This window comes from Phallusia mammillata, chromosome 4 (genome assembly GCF_965637545.1).
Source record: "Phallusia mammillata chromosome 4, kaPhaMamm4.hap1.1, whole genome shotgun sequence".
NCBI lineage: Eukaryota > Metazoa > Chordata > Ascidiacea > Phlebobranchia > Ascidiidae > Phallusia > Phallusia mammillata.
This window is the reverse complement of record NC_137255.1, coordinates 21619312-21636310: the sequence shown is the minus strand read 5'-3', so window position 1 is coordinate 21636310 and position 16999 is coordinate 21619312. Positions and strand designations below refer to the sequence as shown.

Here is a 16999-nt window from a genome sequence, read left to right as displayed (position 1 = left end):
GCAACAAGCGTGCGCTTCTCGGCTAACACCAGAACGTGCCTGAACCCAGTTTATGCCCCGCGCGTGGACATTACTCTACGTAAGGACGTGTTTGATCAGCTGAACGCGCCGGGAAACAGATAGACAAACACGCTAACTTTTACTATCTCGATGTTTGGTCATCTGCCCCTGGAAAGGGCAATAAATTTTTTAAGATCTGTATTCAAGACAGGGGGCATTGTCCAGTTGATTGTAACATTGTGGAATTGTTTACTTGCCTTTAGCGCTGTGTAATGCACTGACCTTACGTTAAGGCACGTACGGGGTGCATCACTAATTGCAATGTATCAGGAACGGCCATTTGCAACGCTATATCGAGTCAGATGAAAGAAATGGCCTTCCTAGTGCCAAAAGATCTGTGACCTCGTGATCTTTTTCCACACGCATATCTCTCGGCGAGTGAAAAAATATTTGCTAATGAAGACACCCTTGCATTCTTATCAGGTCACTGCATAATGCGTAGGACAAGCATGGAATGACTTTTTTAAATATAAAAAAAGTTTTAATTTTAAACCACTAACGTAATAGTTTTGGCAGGATTTATGTAAGGATAATTTTTGGTTCTTGAAAAAAAAATACTTATTCTCTTATTATATTCTAAATTATTGGTTTTATCCAAATATGAATGTGCGTATCATTTGGAATTCAAAACATTTTAAAACACGATATGGTTGTTACGTTATCCTGTTGTGTTATATTTATCTAATAAAATACTTTCTTCACTCATTCACTTTAACATGCCACGTTCCCACTTGAAAACGCGAGTCTGACCATTGCAGCACCTTTCCCGCAAAAAGTGCACGCTTTGATCGCTGTTGCCGCGAATAAACAAACAAGCACATCGACAACTTTACAATCCAAACCTCATGTCGGTCAGCACGAGCAAGCGTAACGAAACGTGTATTTACAACAGAGATGTCGTAACGGCTTGCACGTCATCAAAAATCCGGAGAAAATCGCACGGCGACTTAATGAAGGCGAATTAGAATTCATTCGGCGTTAATAACCCCTCTTTACCGCGCGATTCGGGGGTTAACTGCCCCGCGCTTTACGTGGACAATCGACGTCGCACCTCTTCTCTGCGCATTGTCCATTTCGCGCTAGGAGACAATGCGATGTTACGCGTTTTTATTGTGGGAGAAAGTGGACGCCCCTTCGTGCGAACGATGTGTAATAAGATTTCCTAATATTTTTTGTTTGTCATGAAACCAATTTCTTGAACATTGCACAGCTAAAAGCATGTAAATTTTGCACATACGTAAAAAAACAAATAAAAGTGTTAAGTAAAAGTTTCATAGGGATGTGATGACGATTGGGTTTCATTTAGGGACCTATCTGCCTCGTTTTTCTCGGTAACTTATCCTAATGTGCTTCGTTTTCCTTCATAACCCATTGTTAACCGATTGAATAACCCATTGTTTTTCGTCACGTTCACGTATCTGCACTCTGTAATTACATGACAAAACCGCATATGTTTCTGCGCAACAGAACATGTTTAAATCGTGCTACACAACAACAAGTTGGGAGACCCACGGAACTGACGTCACCCTATATCCGTTCACGCACACCCTTGACCCCGTGACCCAACCTTTCCACTGAGCCGCCAGATACCCGGGTGGCCCCCAACGGCAAGGCGCACTAAACCGTCGTTTCCATCCAAACGACGCGATGAATGAAATTTCTATAAGCATCTACCCTGCACCCACGCATCTGGGACCCTGATATTTGGGGTTTCTTGCACGACCGCAATCGGTTCTGGGGCTACGCACGTAGGAATGTCAATTGGAGTGGGGCTACGCAATTTTTTTGCCCCGTAGCTCCAAAGTTCAGTGCGTGGGCCGGGAACGCCGTCACGCTTCAAGGGACACGTACCTATTGTCGCAAATAAATAAGTTTAGATAACAGCAAAAAGGAAATAAGAAACGCTCGACATGGACGTGTGCAAAAACAAAAGTATTTCAGTAATTTCATTTCACAAAATTCCCAATTTGAATTTTTTTGAACCAAAACTTCCAAAGACCGAGTATATGGTGAATTTCATTGCACCAATGACGATTGTTAAAACGTCCGCAATCAAATACACAAAATACAAGTCCCTTAAAATGAAAAAAAAATGTTTTCTTAGGAGTGTTATAGCATTGAAATTTCTTGTCTAAAAACAGAAAACATCACGCTCACAAAAAAAACAGCAAATGCCATTTTTGTGAAATAAAGTTTACCAAATAAGTGTAGTTACTGCTTTATCTCAAGTTTATAGACAGATACCCAATTGCAAAACAAACAAAAACATAGATGGACTCAAGATTAAACAGTGATGAACTTGAGATAAAACATAGATGAACTTGTCAAAACTGAGTTCACAGACGCAGGCGCACGACGCTAAAATGATTGAAGTTTACTAAACATATATATAGGAAAACATCCGTTATCAGTTTACACTCGATACAATGTAATGCGACAATTCATCGTAATTTATGTTTGTGTGGCATCCACTTTACCCAATTCGAAGCAACATAACTGATAAACAAGTGCAACAAAGCGTGACAAATCCGATGACCCGTGACCGGCAAAGGTCAGCGGTTTGGTTATTCAAACTGGTCGTCGCCTTTTTCCTTGAGGTGCTGACTGTCAGTCACAACTGTGCGTGCGAAATTAATCTAAACAAAAACCAAGTTGAAAATGCCACTGAATGTGAATTGTCTTGTTTTGAGTAACATTTATGTCGACTCCCGTGTTACTATATACTGCACTGAGTTTCTATGGACTACACCATTGTGTATTGAAGGTTATCTTTTTGCGGTCCCCCAACCCTTATCTTTGTCTTTTTAGCTCAATTTATGAGTGATTTGGTAACAATTTCGCTAAGAATGCATTTGCAAAACTTCAAACCGCTTTTTTCTTGCCTCAAGTCGCACAAAATGAAAAGCATTTAAACTTGACGGTCAAAAAGAGTCAGCGGATATTGTACTAAGTAAGGTTTTTGCCACCAGCGGAGGTAGAGAGTTAAATAGTGATCACCAGCTTGCAACAATACACGATTCAGCGTTTTAAGTTTTTGCAACAATTTTGCATTTGAAGTTTTGCAACTGCGGACTAGACGTGTGAATAAAACATGCAATCTTGCATGTATAACTGACCCAGGAAATATAAGTCACATTTTATGTGATTTATGATGTGTTTGGGGCGTCAGTGAGGCAACACAAAGTGAGCAAATGTTGTTGCTAACCGCGGTGTTCCTAGAAACGAAAATCAACTGTATCGGACCACGACAAACCCTAAAGTGCTGGGTCTTTAACTTGATAAAACCGGATTTGAAATTAACGACGCAAATAACTTCACGTCAGCCGATTGAATATTTGCCAACGCGTCCGCTGCCCCGCAATAATCTTATCCCAGCGCGGTCGTTACCCAACTTTGTGCGCATTGTGTCCTCGTTGGGGCCATAAAAGCAAGCCAATGGAATTTGCTCAATCGGCGCCGGTCGTATGAATCCTAAACACGGACACGACCGCTTTTATACCAAACCCTCAAATAGCGACGCCTCGTTAGGTTCTCCTAACCGTTCTTGCATTGAACTTTACCTCATTGCGCGTCCGTTGCGTGGGCGCTGGCACGTCCTGCGATGTTTGCTCGACTATTCAGGGACGTTTACACGCTTCTATTGTGACGTGTTTCAAGCGTCACCACGCAACCGCTTGCGTAGGGCTCCCTTGACTCCGCAGTTCTCTGTGTTTGCAAGAGGATTTGTCGCTGCCATTGGTGAATAGGTTTAGCGGCCCTTTTGCTGGTGGTTGCAGGTATGTTTGTTTAGCTGACAGTCAAGAATAATCTTGGGCCCAAAGTGCGATGATCGAACGAATTTGGCAACGTGTGTATTTGCTCACTTGCGCACAATCGCCGGAATGTTTGTCATATATGAATATACGTCAAGCCACCGCGGTGTGAACCAATCTTTGGCCCGTTTGAAGTTCATATCGAATGGACTTCGATCCCAAATGTGGTGTTACACTGGCATGTTGCCATTGATACATTTTTTCCGTGAGAAACGACCTTTTGGAAGTTATCCATGGTTATTTGCCTGATTACCATGAAAGCAACTGTAGAGGAATCTGTTTTGTTTTATGCCGTGCAAACGAATTTTCTCCCGCATTTTTCATGTGCCAAAATTGTGCAAATTGCGTAAGTGCGCAGTTCGGAAGGTGTGTTGGTCGTAAACAAGTCGGTTCTTGCTAAGCATTACCAACGTGCCAAAATTTTTCGGCTTAAAAAAAAGAATGAGTATCATTTCCGGCTGTAACTTTCTGTTTTTTTGACTTAACAAGTAGTTAACAATATCATGTGGCCGACGTGCGTCAAGATACGTGTTCGCTCATGCCAAAAAACTTAGCATAGTTGGGCGCAGCGTTGCGTAATGATTGGCAACGTTCAATGGCACTGTCAAAACTTCAAAATACTTTTCATGGAGAATTGACTGCTCGATACACTTCGAAACTTCATTAGATCTTATTAGGCTTCTGAAGTTGGCTGTGTAATGTTGCTGTTCATTACAGTACATTGGAGATGCGTGGGCACGGCACGCAACGTAATGGCGTTCATAGCCATTGTCAGGCGTCCGTAAAAAGGACACGAACCCTACGTTGCCATTGTTATAAGTCGCATTTGTTGGAAGAAAGGCAGTACGCTGGACACTTTGTTTGCCATTTTACGCCGCACCCATCCCCTGGGTAATTTAACAAATCCTTTCCGACTATCTGCCGCATTCCAACTTAAGTAATTAGAGTTTACGTGCTCCATGCGTTGACGACGCACCTGGAAAGAAAAAAATCGCGTCGCGGGAGGCAGCTGTGACGTAACAATGCACGTCGGCGAAGTTGAATCGCGTTCCAGGACAGAGGAAAATCAAACAAATGTCGGCGAGCGGACAAACACCACTGGGCAGATTAATCACCTCCGTATTGTCAGGTTTTCAAGGCTGTCGCTGGTGGAAAAACTGACAAATAACGGCTTTGTACCCTCTAGATGTGCATACGATTTGATAGGTGGCGTTTTTTTCGAAAATCCGCGCCGAAACGTTGCATTTTTTGGGTCGATATATTGTACCAACTCGAAGCTTTGAAGCGTGGCATTAAATAACTTACTTCCATATAAGTATGATTGACTGAGCAATTTTAATTGCCTCACTTCCTATATAGAAAAGAGAATATTACAGTCCGACACATTGCAAAATACACACACAAATATATGAATTAGTCGAGACATTAAACCTTTTATATGCGATCCTTTTTAAGCAAAGGCTAGTGAAAATCTTCCTTGGTAATTGGTTGTAACTAGATTGTGATCAGAGATTATTTCTCCTATATTATACCGATTACTCGAGTAAAAACTTTCAGCCATTTTGCCATTTGTTTTACGATCGGTTAAAAAAATGGTACAATAGACAATACCAGACAATACGAGAAATTTTCCGCCAGTTTTCTGACGGCAATGATTGTGACTGCGTGTAGACCCACAACCGCATAATTTGCCAGCAAAAACTTCCTATAGGAAGCTACACGAATTTCACAGTTGCAGTTCACAGACACATGGCATATCTAGGTAGGTTCCACCACAGAAACATTACATCCGACTTTAGTCATGATACCAAAAATTTGGTCTGTGCGATCGAAAATTATTTGACGTGTGTTTAGGTTTCCAAAGCAGTTTAGCTACCAATAATATCTGCTACCAAAAATCTTTGGTTTGTTCTATTTGTTCAAAAATGGTTTGAATATTTTTTGTAATTTGCAATTTTTGTACCCAAGAGAACGAAATAACCCAAGAGAACGATTCGTTTAATCCACACGTTTACAATTCAAATATCGTTTAATTATTTCATGTGTATAAGTTAATGTGATATATGTGAATTTAATCAATCAAATATACTTACGCGTGGGGTTTTTGGGCAGAAAACATTTGAATCTACAATATTAATTTCTCAGAGAAAAATTTTTGCCTGTAAAATGTGAAAGGATATTTCGCTAAAACTGTTGACATATCGATGTCTTTCTTGGTGCTCAGTTTTGTTTGTAATCCATTTTTAAAAATGGCGGCATTAAAATACGCTGGTATTAACTTACAGTTATGTACAGCAATGGCAACCCAAGCGTTTCTGCTTGCATAGTTGGCCAATTAAAACTTATGTGGCATACATAAAATATTATTATTCTGAAAAAAGTAAAACTAAAATTAGAACTCGATTGGTTACCGTGCATGTGAAAAAATATTTAAAACTCTTGTTGTAAAATACAAACTATGTGAAATAAAAACTATAAAACTGAATAAAATCTGAGATTCAACTGATCAGAGCCATAGGCCACTATAAAACCTGCAATTTGCACTTTTTATGACCATCTTCGTTTGTTTCAAAAAATTCGAAGCAACTATTTCTTGTCGGGGATGTACTGTTGACCTTGGTCAGAAATATATGCGAAAAAAATGTTCAAAATCAGCAGATCTGCATACCCAAGACCAAAACACATTAGAGCCGAAAAACAAAATCTTTCCTCTGTTTTGGCGTCAAACACACCTAATCTCCAGTGTTGTTTAGTGGCTTGATGGTGAACCAATCGTGGGTGAAGGTGATAAATAAGCCATAAGAGCCGCAGTTTTGCTCTTGCTGGCCATTAATCGCAACAGCAACGGGCTCCACTGGGTCTAATCTGATTGCGCCGCGCGACTCTTGTTTGCGGAGTTGTTTGAAAGCCGACGTCTTTCACGGAATTCACTCGCTTCCGTAGCAGTTTCCTGGGAACGCGAAAGTTCAAGGTGCTGTGGGACACTGGTACGGTCTCAGTCGAACCGCAACAGTCCCACCAAAACCGTCGCCTAAATGCCCGCGATTAAAAGCCTGCTGAGTCGATCCCAATCCGCTGCGGGAAGCTTTTTAACCGACGTTGGAAGAAAACGCCCTAAAATCTTCCCGCTTGTGGGTACTGCTTATACAATCTCGCTTCTTCTCTATCCAGAGGGGGTATGTAAATTTGGGTCCGGTTTGGGTTCATCCACAGCAAGACCTATCTTATATCATCTCTTTAAACGGGTAACGGTAAACCGAAACCTTATACCTAGTGGTGCTATTTTCACACGCTCGCGACGAGTTTGGTGTCACCAAATTCCTGTCATCGTAATCCTCTCGATGTCAAGTCGCATTCCGCCGATACCACCGAGCCGCTTGTAGCAAAATAGGACGCTTAGCCGGGGAATTACCGCCAGTGAACCTTGCCGCCTTCCCCGGGTCGAAAGTTCGAAGCCGCAAAGCAAAGCCCGGTTAATGTGTGAGGCTAAGCCCGAAATCGCAGTTTAATTGGCTGCCGAAGTTGGAATTTGCCAACGAATGAATGGAACCTCAAAACTGACAAACTGGATGATAAACGACAACTGCGAAGTGGATTGAGTTCTCCTGAAGGCGACGTCATTGCGTGCGATTGCCAATTGTCAATCTCTGAACGCTTGACCTTTATAGAAAATGGAGTCTTTTAATCCATAGCAAAAATTTGATCTATACGCTTTACAGTTTTTGGTATTTTTCACTTTTTGGTATTTTTCAACGAAGTATTTTTCAACGAAACTGAACGGTTAACTTATTTATTTTCCTCGGTCAATTTTTTCTGGGTAGACAAACTTTTCAAAGCTAAAGTCACAACTTTCAAAATTCACAACTTTGTAACAAAATGAAGTGTTTTTCCCTAAACTTCTTTTTACATATATATACATATATATATATATATATGTTAGTTTAACTTTAGAGTTTTATTATCGAAAGTTGTGGATTTTTTCAAAACTGTTAGTTTTCAAAATTAACAAAAAAGTGGTTTGGAGGAAAAATGCAATTAGATATATCAGATAACTTGTGAAAAACAATGCGGCGAAGCAATCAGCTAAAACTCACACTGAAAATAAAAACCTTTACATTCAAAGTTTGAATAAAAAAAATTAATGTTTGGTGTAGTAATTCCAAAATATGTAAATTTGAACATGTAGTACTCAACAGGTGTATGACATGGACTCAATTCTTACCATTCCATTAGAAAACCGAAATACATAACCTACTTATCAAACCTTTATCTCACGATTGCAAACCGCAAAATGATTACTATGTATAATGTCGAGTGTTATTTGTAGCCGTTCGTGCCGATTTCATCACAAGGTCTGTAGCAGGTACAAACTCGCACACACTTGCACATCTCCGCCACCGCAAAAGTGTTGTGTCCCGCCGCTGCAAGTTCACCGGTTTCAACCCGTATTGTACCTGTCGTCACGGTGCTCCAATTTATGTGACGTCATAACCTCGACCGCGCGTGATCCGATCTGATAGGTCGGTTGCGGCAACATTGGCGCAGATTTTTGCTGCACAAAAACATATTTAGCCCCACAACTGCGATAATCTCCATGGCTTTGGGACAGAAAGTCAAGACGATCTTATCTTATTGTCCCGCGGGTCCTTGCCGTGCTTTTCCAGATTGCAGGAAAGGACATTTGTTAGCGTTACATCAATTGTGAGCGTTACATCAATTGTGACGTCACATACATGGGATTCTATTGCTTCGGTGTAATCTCGAACAGTGATCGGCGCATTCCGCGTCCTCCCAAACATGGTCGCGCATGCCATGGTGACGAAACATAACAATCAAACAGCGACATTGTTTGCTGTCGCCGTCACGAATTGATGACGTCACTTGATTGTCGCTAAACAAAGGGATATATGAACGGGGCTTCGCGATGTGTGCGGCGTCGATTGCGGGCCAGGAGCTCCTTTGCGGTTTAGCTACGTCACCGGTGGTGCAACAAACACGAGCGTGGAAGTTTGGTGTCGCGATGTCGCGGCAGGAATTACTGAAATAACTGAGGTTGTCGAATACCACAACACAGCATCGGCTTCCAGGAAGCGGCTCGTCGACCCAGGTTAGAAAATTCGCCGAAATTGAGACTTTGAATCCCGGCAGCGCTAAAACTGTTGAGGATCTTTGCCGAGCGTGGGTGCACGTATGCATGGCGCTTGTTTGGGACGCCTGCCAGGCACAACAAATCGTTAGGCGCAGATTTCAAAGTCTGTCAATACAAAGTCCAATTAGACGAACCTCGATGCCCCGCAAAATAATGCTCGGTTTTTGCGATAGTGGCTGATAGCTGCAGGCCCTGCTGTAACTGCGCGGTCCTTGCGATAATTTCTAATGAATAGACAGATTTGCAATCGGATTTGTGGTTATATGCTAATTTTCAGTGGTTGCCACGCCCAAGCCGATTGTGTATCATTCTACGAGGGGCGCGGGGCCTTTTCGTGGCCAATTTAGAATTTGTCACAAGTCGACTTCTTTTAGGGAAGGAACAACGATTCGAGAACCTCGAACATACATCGTGATTCAGCGTAAATACAATTTTATCAAGAAAAAGCAGTGTCACAAAAATCTGTATGTTAAAACTGTCCTGGTCAACATTGTAACGATCGTTGGACACGTGATGTGACAACTGTAACAAATACCGAACAGGCGTTTCGTTCACCAGGTTGCATATTTAATAAATTATTTCGTTCAACTGGTGTAAATGCTACACAAGATACTAGTTGTTGTTTTCAAGAACTTGTATTTTCGCTGACGTTTCGCCCACCAGATCGGTAGGGCTTCTTCAGAGCAATGAATGAATAATACAGCGGGCACAGAGGCGAAAATGTTCAAACACAGCGGGATACGATGAAAAATAATTACATTAGGACAAAGGCTTTCCGTGAAGAGTTGCGTGTGCTACAAACTGACAGGGCGTAACTAATGTAAGTGCCTTTTGCTCGATGTGTTCCATGGTGATATTAGCGAGAATTGCTTAAATAGGTGAGCCCATAGGTGTGCCAAAGATTTGTTTGTATATTATGTCTTTGTAAGTGAAAACAGTTGCGTTAAGGCAAATCTGTAATGCTGTTCCTATGTGTGAAAGTTCTAGTCCGGTGCGTTCGTGTAGTGTTGTGTCGTGTTTGAGTTTGTCCAGGGTGATCGAGAGCGCCAAATCCGTAGGGATGGATGTAAACCAACTGACAACATCAAAGGAAACTTGACATTCGCCCGGTTTATTGTTAACATTAGAAATAGTTTCCAAAAAGTCCAAAGAGTTTTTAATTGTATAATCGGAAAGACCAACGATAGGCGCAATTATGGCAGCTAGGAATTTTGCTAAATTGTACGTGGGCGAGTTTACGAATGAAACAATAGGTCGTAAAGGGTTATTAGCTTTGTGAATCTTCGGCAAACCGTAAAATTTTGGAAGCAGACCGTCCGTGCTTCTAAGGTGTCGGTATTCCTGGTCGGTGAGATAGTTGTCCGTTCGAAGTTTCCAGACGAACCTGTTCAATTCCCGTTCTATGCTTTTTAGTGGACTTTTTGTTAACCGTTGGTATACTGCGCTGTCGTCCAGAAGCGATTGAGCCTTCTGTTCGTACTGTTGTCTGTCCATTACCACCGTGCAGTTTCCTTTGTCCGCTTTCAAGATCATTATCGATTCGTCCTTCCGTAGGTTGCTTAGTGCGCGTGTTTCTTCCTGGGATAAATTGGGTTTCGGCGCCGTGGAGTTCGATAGAACCTGTGCGATCCGACTCCTAGCCAGATCTGCGGCAGCTGCGTTGTTGTGGCCGAGTCTTAGGAGACCTGACTCTGCCGCCCCGATCATTTCCAAGACTGGAACCTTTCAGGGGGCGATAGCAAACCCATGGCCCTTTTCCAACACCCGATTTTCCGCATCCGTTAGAGTCTTGGACGACAAGTTTCTGACCCATCTCTATTTGCTTGCGTCTTCGCCTTTTCTGGTAGTTTTCATCTGGCTACCGATCTGGTGGGCGAAACGTCAGCGAAAATACAAGTTCTTGAAAACAACAACTAGTATTTTGTGTAGCATTTACACCAGTTGAACGAAATAATTTATTAAACTGTAACAAATATCCTGGTTTGGTTAGTTTTTTGATTCTTAAATATGTTAAAACAAGAAACTATGAATAACATGAAAATATATTGATCTTTTCATGAAGCAGCCGAAAAAACACAAAGCTTTTTTGGATTTGCAACCTTTTTTGAAAGGAAGTTTTTGTCTTTAAACGGAACTGTACTTTAGCTTCTTATCCTGATCTTTCGGTCAGCAAAAATGTCTTTTAAATATTTCACACCTTTTGTGCCAATGCTTTAATTCAGGGGTGGGGAACCTACTTAGTACTGCGGGCCGCATGAATTGCACAACATTTTCGGGCGGGCCAAATATTTTTTTATTTTCAATTTCCGTGTAATTAATAATACCCTAAGCACACACGTGTTTTTATATTTCATCGCTCCAGATTTGATTTTTTCTTTGCTGTTACTTGTTTGCAACAAACAAGGCATACAAGTTTATCACTTAATTCGACTAAAATCTGTGCATTCTTTCTGGAACACCCTAGCTCAATTTGAAACTAACACCACATGGCAAATGATTTGTTACTGCAAGAAGAGACAATCGAGTGACTGTTACGTCACAAATACAGCAAGCGGTTGAATGTGTGGCAATTTTTAATAAGTTTGACGTCAAATGTAGAAATGTCGAAGTCTTTTCAAGTAAATATTTGTACATAAACATTTTATTATTGTTTTTTTATGCTACGTTTTATTCTGTACTTTAACAAAAATGTGACGCGGGCCACATTAAATAGGCAAGCGGGCCGCAGTTTCCCCACCCCTGCTTCAATTCTAGGTCGCAAAAATTAAATATTTAAAAGTACATGCGTCATTTTACGATGGTATCCGGTACAAGTTTGTCAAGGCACAAAAAATTGTTAAATCAAATACACAACAATCACAAGAGCTTCCTTTAACGCCATAAACCTCAATTGCCTTGCAAACCCACCTTCCCTAGTTGACTTACTCTGCAACATGTTTGCGTGGGATTTTAACACCTTCCGTTTCGGTTTAGCGGCCGGAGCCAGGACACTCGTTAGCGGCGACGTTTTACGAGATTCTGTGTTTGCTTTACGAAGTCAGTGAGTCCTGGCGATTGACTGTAGGACCCTGGTTATGGTCTGTGTAGTACCGTTAGTGTTTAACGTTGAATGGATGAAATAAGTTCGGATTAGATGTTAAAAACTTGGGTTGAAATGTTTGACCCTATAATCTTTTATGATCGTTTTTATTACTGTCTTGGGTAGTTTTTGAAAAAGTAATACAATGTTACTGTATTTTTTTGATTCCAAATCTGATCAAAAATAAACAAACAAGTAAAAATAATCAAATCTGTTTAGACATGCAAACAAAGAAACCAAAAAATATATGATCGAAGTTAAACATTTTAAATGGACAATTTAGTTTTATTTGATATTTTATCAAGCAAATCGTACACAACCAAAAAATATGCATTAAATACATTTGCTTGCATATCAAATTAGCATTATAAATAAATCTAAACGTCTCTGGACAGATTTACACCAGACAGAATGCCCCAGAAGCACCAAGCGTTTTCCGATTTCATCCTTGCGCTTAATCAATTGCAAATTACTCATCCACGCCTCCGCCACGCCCGACGCCCGTTTACGCATTCCCATCGGTTCAGATTTGGAAATGATTGTTCAAATGCACACTAACTTCGCTCGTTCCTCGACCAGCAAGAGCACAAGCACCACGACGACAACAACTTGCCCTTTCCTCGGTCAATATTTGCATTCCCGGCCCCGATGAAACACCCGCATCGCCGCTGACATTTGCCGCTGCACGTCCATGCTGAGGTATGAGATCTGAGACTCTTCTAACTCTATATTCGTTTGCAGTTGGTAATCGGCCATTAACGCTGCACGTTTTTTGTAGACAGCGAATTATAAAGATGCTGCATTTAAAACAAGGTTTCAAAGCAATAAAGGCTCCTAACAGAGGTTTTCAACTCATGATAAATTGAGCCCAAATTAAAGATGTCTTCAGGGAAAATACGGATAAACCAGATTTGATGTTCCTTGAGTGATGAAAACCGATTTTCCTGATTTGGTCCTTAGTTTTTTTTCACAATTTTCTTTTTTCACAAAAAGCGAAATATTTGACTCACTAAAAAGTAACTTAATTATGCTTTGTGTTCTTTGCAAAACGTGGGGTTTAATCTTTTTCTTCGAAAGCGGCCAAAAGGGGTAAATGAAACTAAACAATTGACCGCCTATTCTAAAGTATAAGATTTGTATGCACCTATAAATAAATATTTACTGATGGAAACTTTTAGTCGCTCGTTTTGGCTTGGAGTCTAAAACTGGTGCACCTGCTTTACTATTCGACATTGGCCATCTTATCTAATTTACAGTGGGTTTCACATTTCAAGTATGCGTATACCAAATATTGCACACCACTGGAAGTGTGTAAACAAAACATTAATAGTAACTTATACACATATTGGTTTATTAATACTCATAGTACTTGCATTGTTTTATTTTGGTTAATTATAATTAATTATAATTCGATAATTATCGATGATTTAAATTTTGATTTTTAGGAAGCTAGAAGGGGGTCAGATCTGTGCAAAAAGTAAAAAGCCTCGCACCACTGAATGAATTCCTTCGTATGCACCGGATTCCGAATTAAAATACATGTTTGATTCGTGTAAATGCAAAAGGTGTTGAGTTCTCACAATGCAACTGAATTCCATGTATTGAAGATGGGGTTTACGATTCGGATTTTCGGAAACCCTTAAAATGCAAATTACTCTTTACCAAGATCCCTTCAGGCCAATGCAAAAAGCGATTATACAACTCGTGGCGGATCGACACACTGATAATAAATGGATATTAATGCTTTGTTTAAGTTCAAGGTCGGTCGCCTTGGTAAGCCTTTGGACCGCATCGTAATCAGCACAGGTAAATGATGGTGTGACGTGGAGATAGCATTCCTGGTTTATTTGATAAGCGGTTTCGCCTACTGGGCGTGTTTCACACACAGCCCAATCCGTATTGGCTATCTACATTTTAAGTTGCTAGTCCAGATGTGTTGGGTTATTTGACAACAGAACAGGTTTGCAACCAAAATCATTGCTTTGTTCATATTGGTTTGGGCCCTTATAGTTCACGTTATCTGAAGGGTACAAGCATTTTATAATTGGTCACGTTTTAGAAAATTAACCATCGTTTGAACTTGGGGATGGGCATACATTAAGCATTACTTGAACTTTGGAAGAGTTTTATTATCTCTTTTCTAGTTTACGCCAGAAGTAAAGCTCCGTGTAGACAGCACACAAAATTAAGTGTTTGTCAAACTGTCTTAAAATCCAAATCAACATTAAAATAATGAGTCACCGTCTATACATGCATAAAAACACCAATACAACAAGGGCTCACTAAATTCTTTCTAATATTACGTGCAAAATCCCACTGTTTCGCGGGCCTATATAACCTTTCACGAAGTCGAACGAAACCCAGTAAACATCCAGGACGGGGTTAAGTGGGGGTGAAACCGTACCACATTTATCACTGAAGCATAAACCAAGTTCCCATGAGAAATACACAGTATAGACGTTTAATTGTTCAGTAGCGGGGTTGGAATTTGTGTACGTATTGTTGAACTAAACATAATGTTTCAAGCCACAACTACTGACATTTACTAAAGCGTGATATCCTTGGATTACTTTTGTGTATCAGAATCAGAATCCCGAGTAATTGAGTCATGCAGAAAAATAAACTCGTTACTGCAATAAATATGTTTTATCTCTAAATATTAGGAGTTTATAATCTTGTTTTTCTCACAAACTGTACTTTTCATTAACCTGCAATTATATTTGACTCATCCGGGTAATGTCAGTTACCTAACACAGCCGTTCTTAAAACACCAAATAGGGTGAACACGAAAAAGAGATTTGCAAACAAAACGATAAACGTCATCAGAAGATCAGGTTTCATGTTCACTGCATGTGTTGGCGCGCGCGTGAATGTTTCACGACTCTGAAAATCCTCTTTATCTATGATACGTTTCTTTCACAATCACACGATCACCTACAAAAAGCTCGTTACCGCATTCAATTGCATGGTTAGCTCGGGCCGATTTCTCAGAATCCCATTTTGCTCCGTCTCATCGATGTTCATTCAGGCGCTTGTTGAAAGACCTGTCCTCTTCTACGATATACACGTTATCAACTCGTTGTCGTGTGGAAACCTGAACAGGCGTTTCGTTCACCAGGTTGCATACTTAATAAACTGTTTCGTTCAACTGGTGTAAATGCTATACAAAATACTAGTTGTTGTTTTCAAGAACTTGTATTTTCGCTGACGTTTCGCCCACCAGATCGGTAGGGCTTCTTCAGAGCAATAAATGAATAATACAGCGGGCACAGAGGCGAAAATGTTCAAACACAGCGGGATACGATGAAAAATAATTGCATTAGGACAAAGGCTTTCCGTGAAGAGTTGCGTGTGCTACAAACTGACAGGGCGTAACTAATGTAAGATATTTGACGGGGAAGTCGGACGCAAAATGTCGCGGAAAACTGAGCTTAGGCTTTTGCCATCGTTACGATTTAAAACATTTGAATTAGAATTTATGAGGCAACTTTCAAGGACCAATCTTTTCGACCAATTCTGTTCTTGTTTCAAAATTTGGGCATCGTTCCAATTAATGCGGTGATCACATTCCAAAACATGTTCGCATAAGGCGGACTTGTTGACGTCCATGTTTTTGACTGCCACTTTGTGTTCCTTGAGGCGTGAGTTTAGATTTCGCTTAGTTTGGCCAATGTATACCATATTACAATCACGACAAGGGACCTGGTAAACAACTCCTGTACGATGTTGTGGTATAGTGGCATCTTTGGGTTTTGGTAGCAACTGTCCAATTGTTTTTAGAGGTTTCATCGCCACCTTTACCCCAGCGTCGTTCAGGATACGTTTTAGGCGTTCAGATACACCCTGGACGTATGGTAAGCAAGTGAACGATTTGAACTGTCTGTTTTGTGCGGTGGTTGTGTTACGTGTCAAGTTGTGCAAGTTACGCGGGAAGCCGTTATTCCCTAACACGCGTGCAATGTTTTTGCATTCGTGTTTGCGAATAGCCGTATCCCTGATGTGTGTCTTGGCTCTGTTGTAAAGCGTTTTGGCGACCGTAAGCTTTTCGGAAAGACCAACGATAGGCGCAATTATGGCAGCTAGGAATTTTGCTAAATTATACGTGGGCGAGTTTACGAATGAAACAATAGGTCGTAAAGGGTTATTAGCTTTGTGAATCTTCGGCAAACCGTAAAATTTTGGAAGCAGACCGTCCGTGCTTCTAAGGTGTCGGTATTCCTGGTCGGTGAGATAGTTGTCCGTTCAAAGTTTCCAGACGAACCTGTTCAATTCCCGTTCTATGCTTTTTAGTGGACTTTTTGTTAACCGTTGGTATACTGCGCTGTCGTCCAGAAGCGATTGAGCCTTCTGTTCGTACTGTTGTCTGTCCATTACCACCGTGCAGATTCCTTTGTCCGCTTTCAAGATCATTATCGATTCGTCCTTTCGTAGGTTGCTTATAGTGCGCGTGTTTCTTCCTGGGATAAATTGGGTTTCGGCGCCGTGGAGTTCGACAGAACCTGTGCGATCCGACTCCTAGCCAGATCTGCGGCAGCTGCGTTGTTGTGGCCGAGTCTTAGGAGACCTGCCTCAACCCAAAAACCTGGTGTGACTTACAACTTTGTTTGTAACAAATTTAAAATTTACTCAAAAACAGAGGTGTTTAGTTTTAAACATCGCTGTATCGCATACACACCAACCATGCCAGAAAAAAGAGAAAGGACAAAAGAACCATGTTATAATAGCGTTGGTATTGCTTCTTTTATTTGAAGCAATGCCACTTAAACACACTGACTTGCTGTTCTGGCTACGCCCCCTTGCGGCCAGTCACACTGGCGTCCGAGGTCGTAAAACGTCTCGGACACTGGTTACTGCTTGGCAAACTCTCGTCAGTGGGTTTTGTTTTTTTGCTGTTAGAAT

At 41.0% G+C, this 16999-nt stretch overlaps 2 protein-coding genes across 2 annotated transcripts; both read right to left on the bottom strand.

Moving 5' to 3' along the window:
• Positions 1-9891: 9891 nt before the first annotated feature.
• Positions 9892-10728, bottom strand: LOC145223617 (uncharacterized). Its single transcript, XM_080090017.1, has one exon. The coding sequence runs from the start codon at positions 10726-10728 to the stop codon at positions 9892-9894; it is 837 nt and encodes a 278-aa protein (XP_079946143.1).
• Positions 10729-12355: 1627 nt separating this feature from the next.
• On the bottom strand, positions 12356-16342 carry LOC145223616 (uncharacterized; the record flags this gene model as incomplete). The annotated part of the gene is made up of 1 exon (XM_080090016.1): positions 12356-16342. A coding segment is annotated over one exon (867 nt), but the record flags the coding sequence as incomplete, so codon positions are not given.
• Positions 16343-16999: the final 657 nt, after the last annotated feature.

Excerpts from the sequence above, each read along its gene's own strand:
- LOC145223617 (XM_080090017.1), bottom strand. The coding sequence starts at position 10,728 with ATGATCGGGGCGGCAGAGTCAGGTCTCCTAAGACTCGGCCACAACAAC.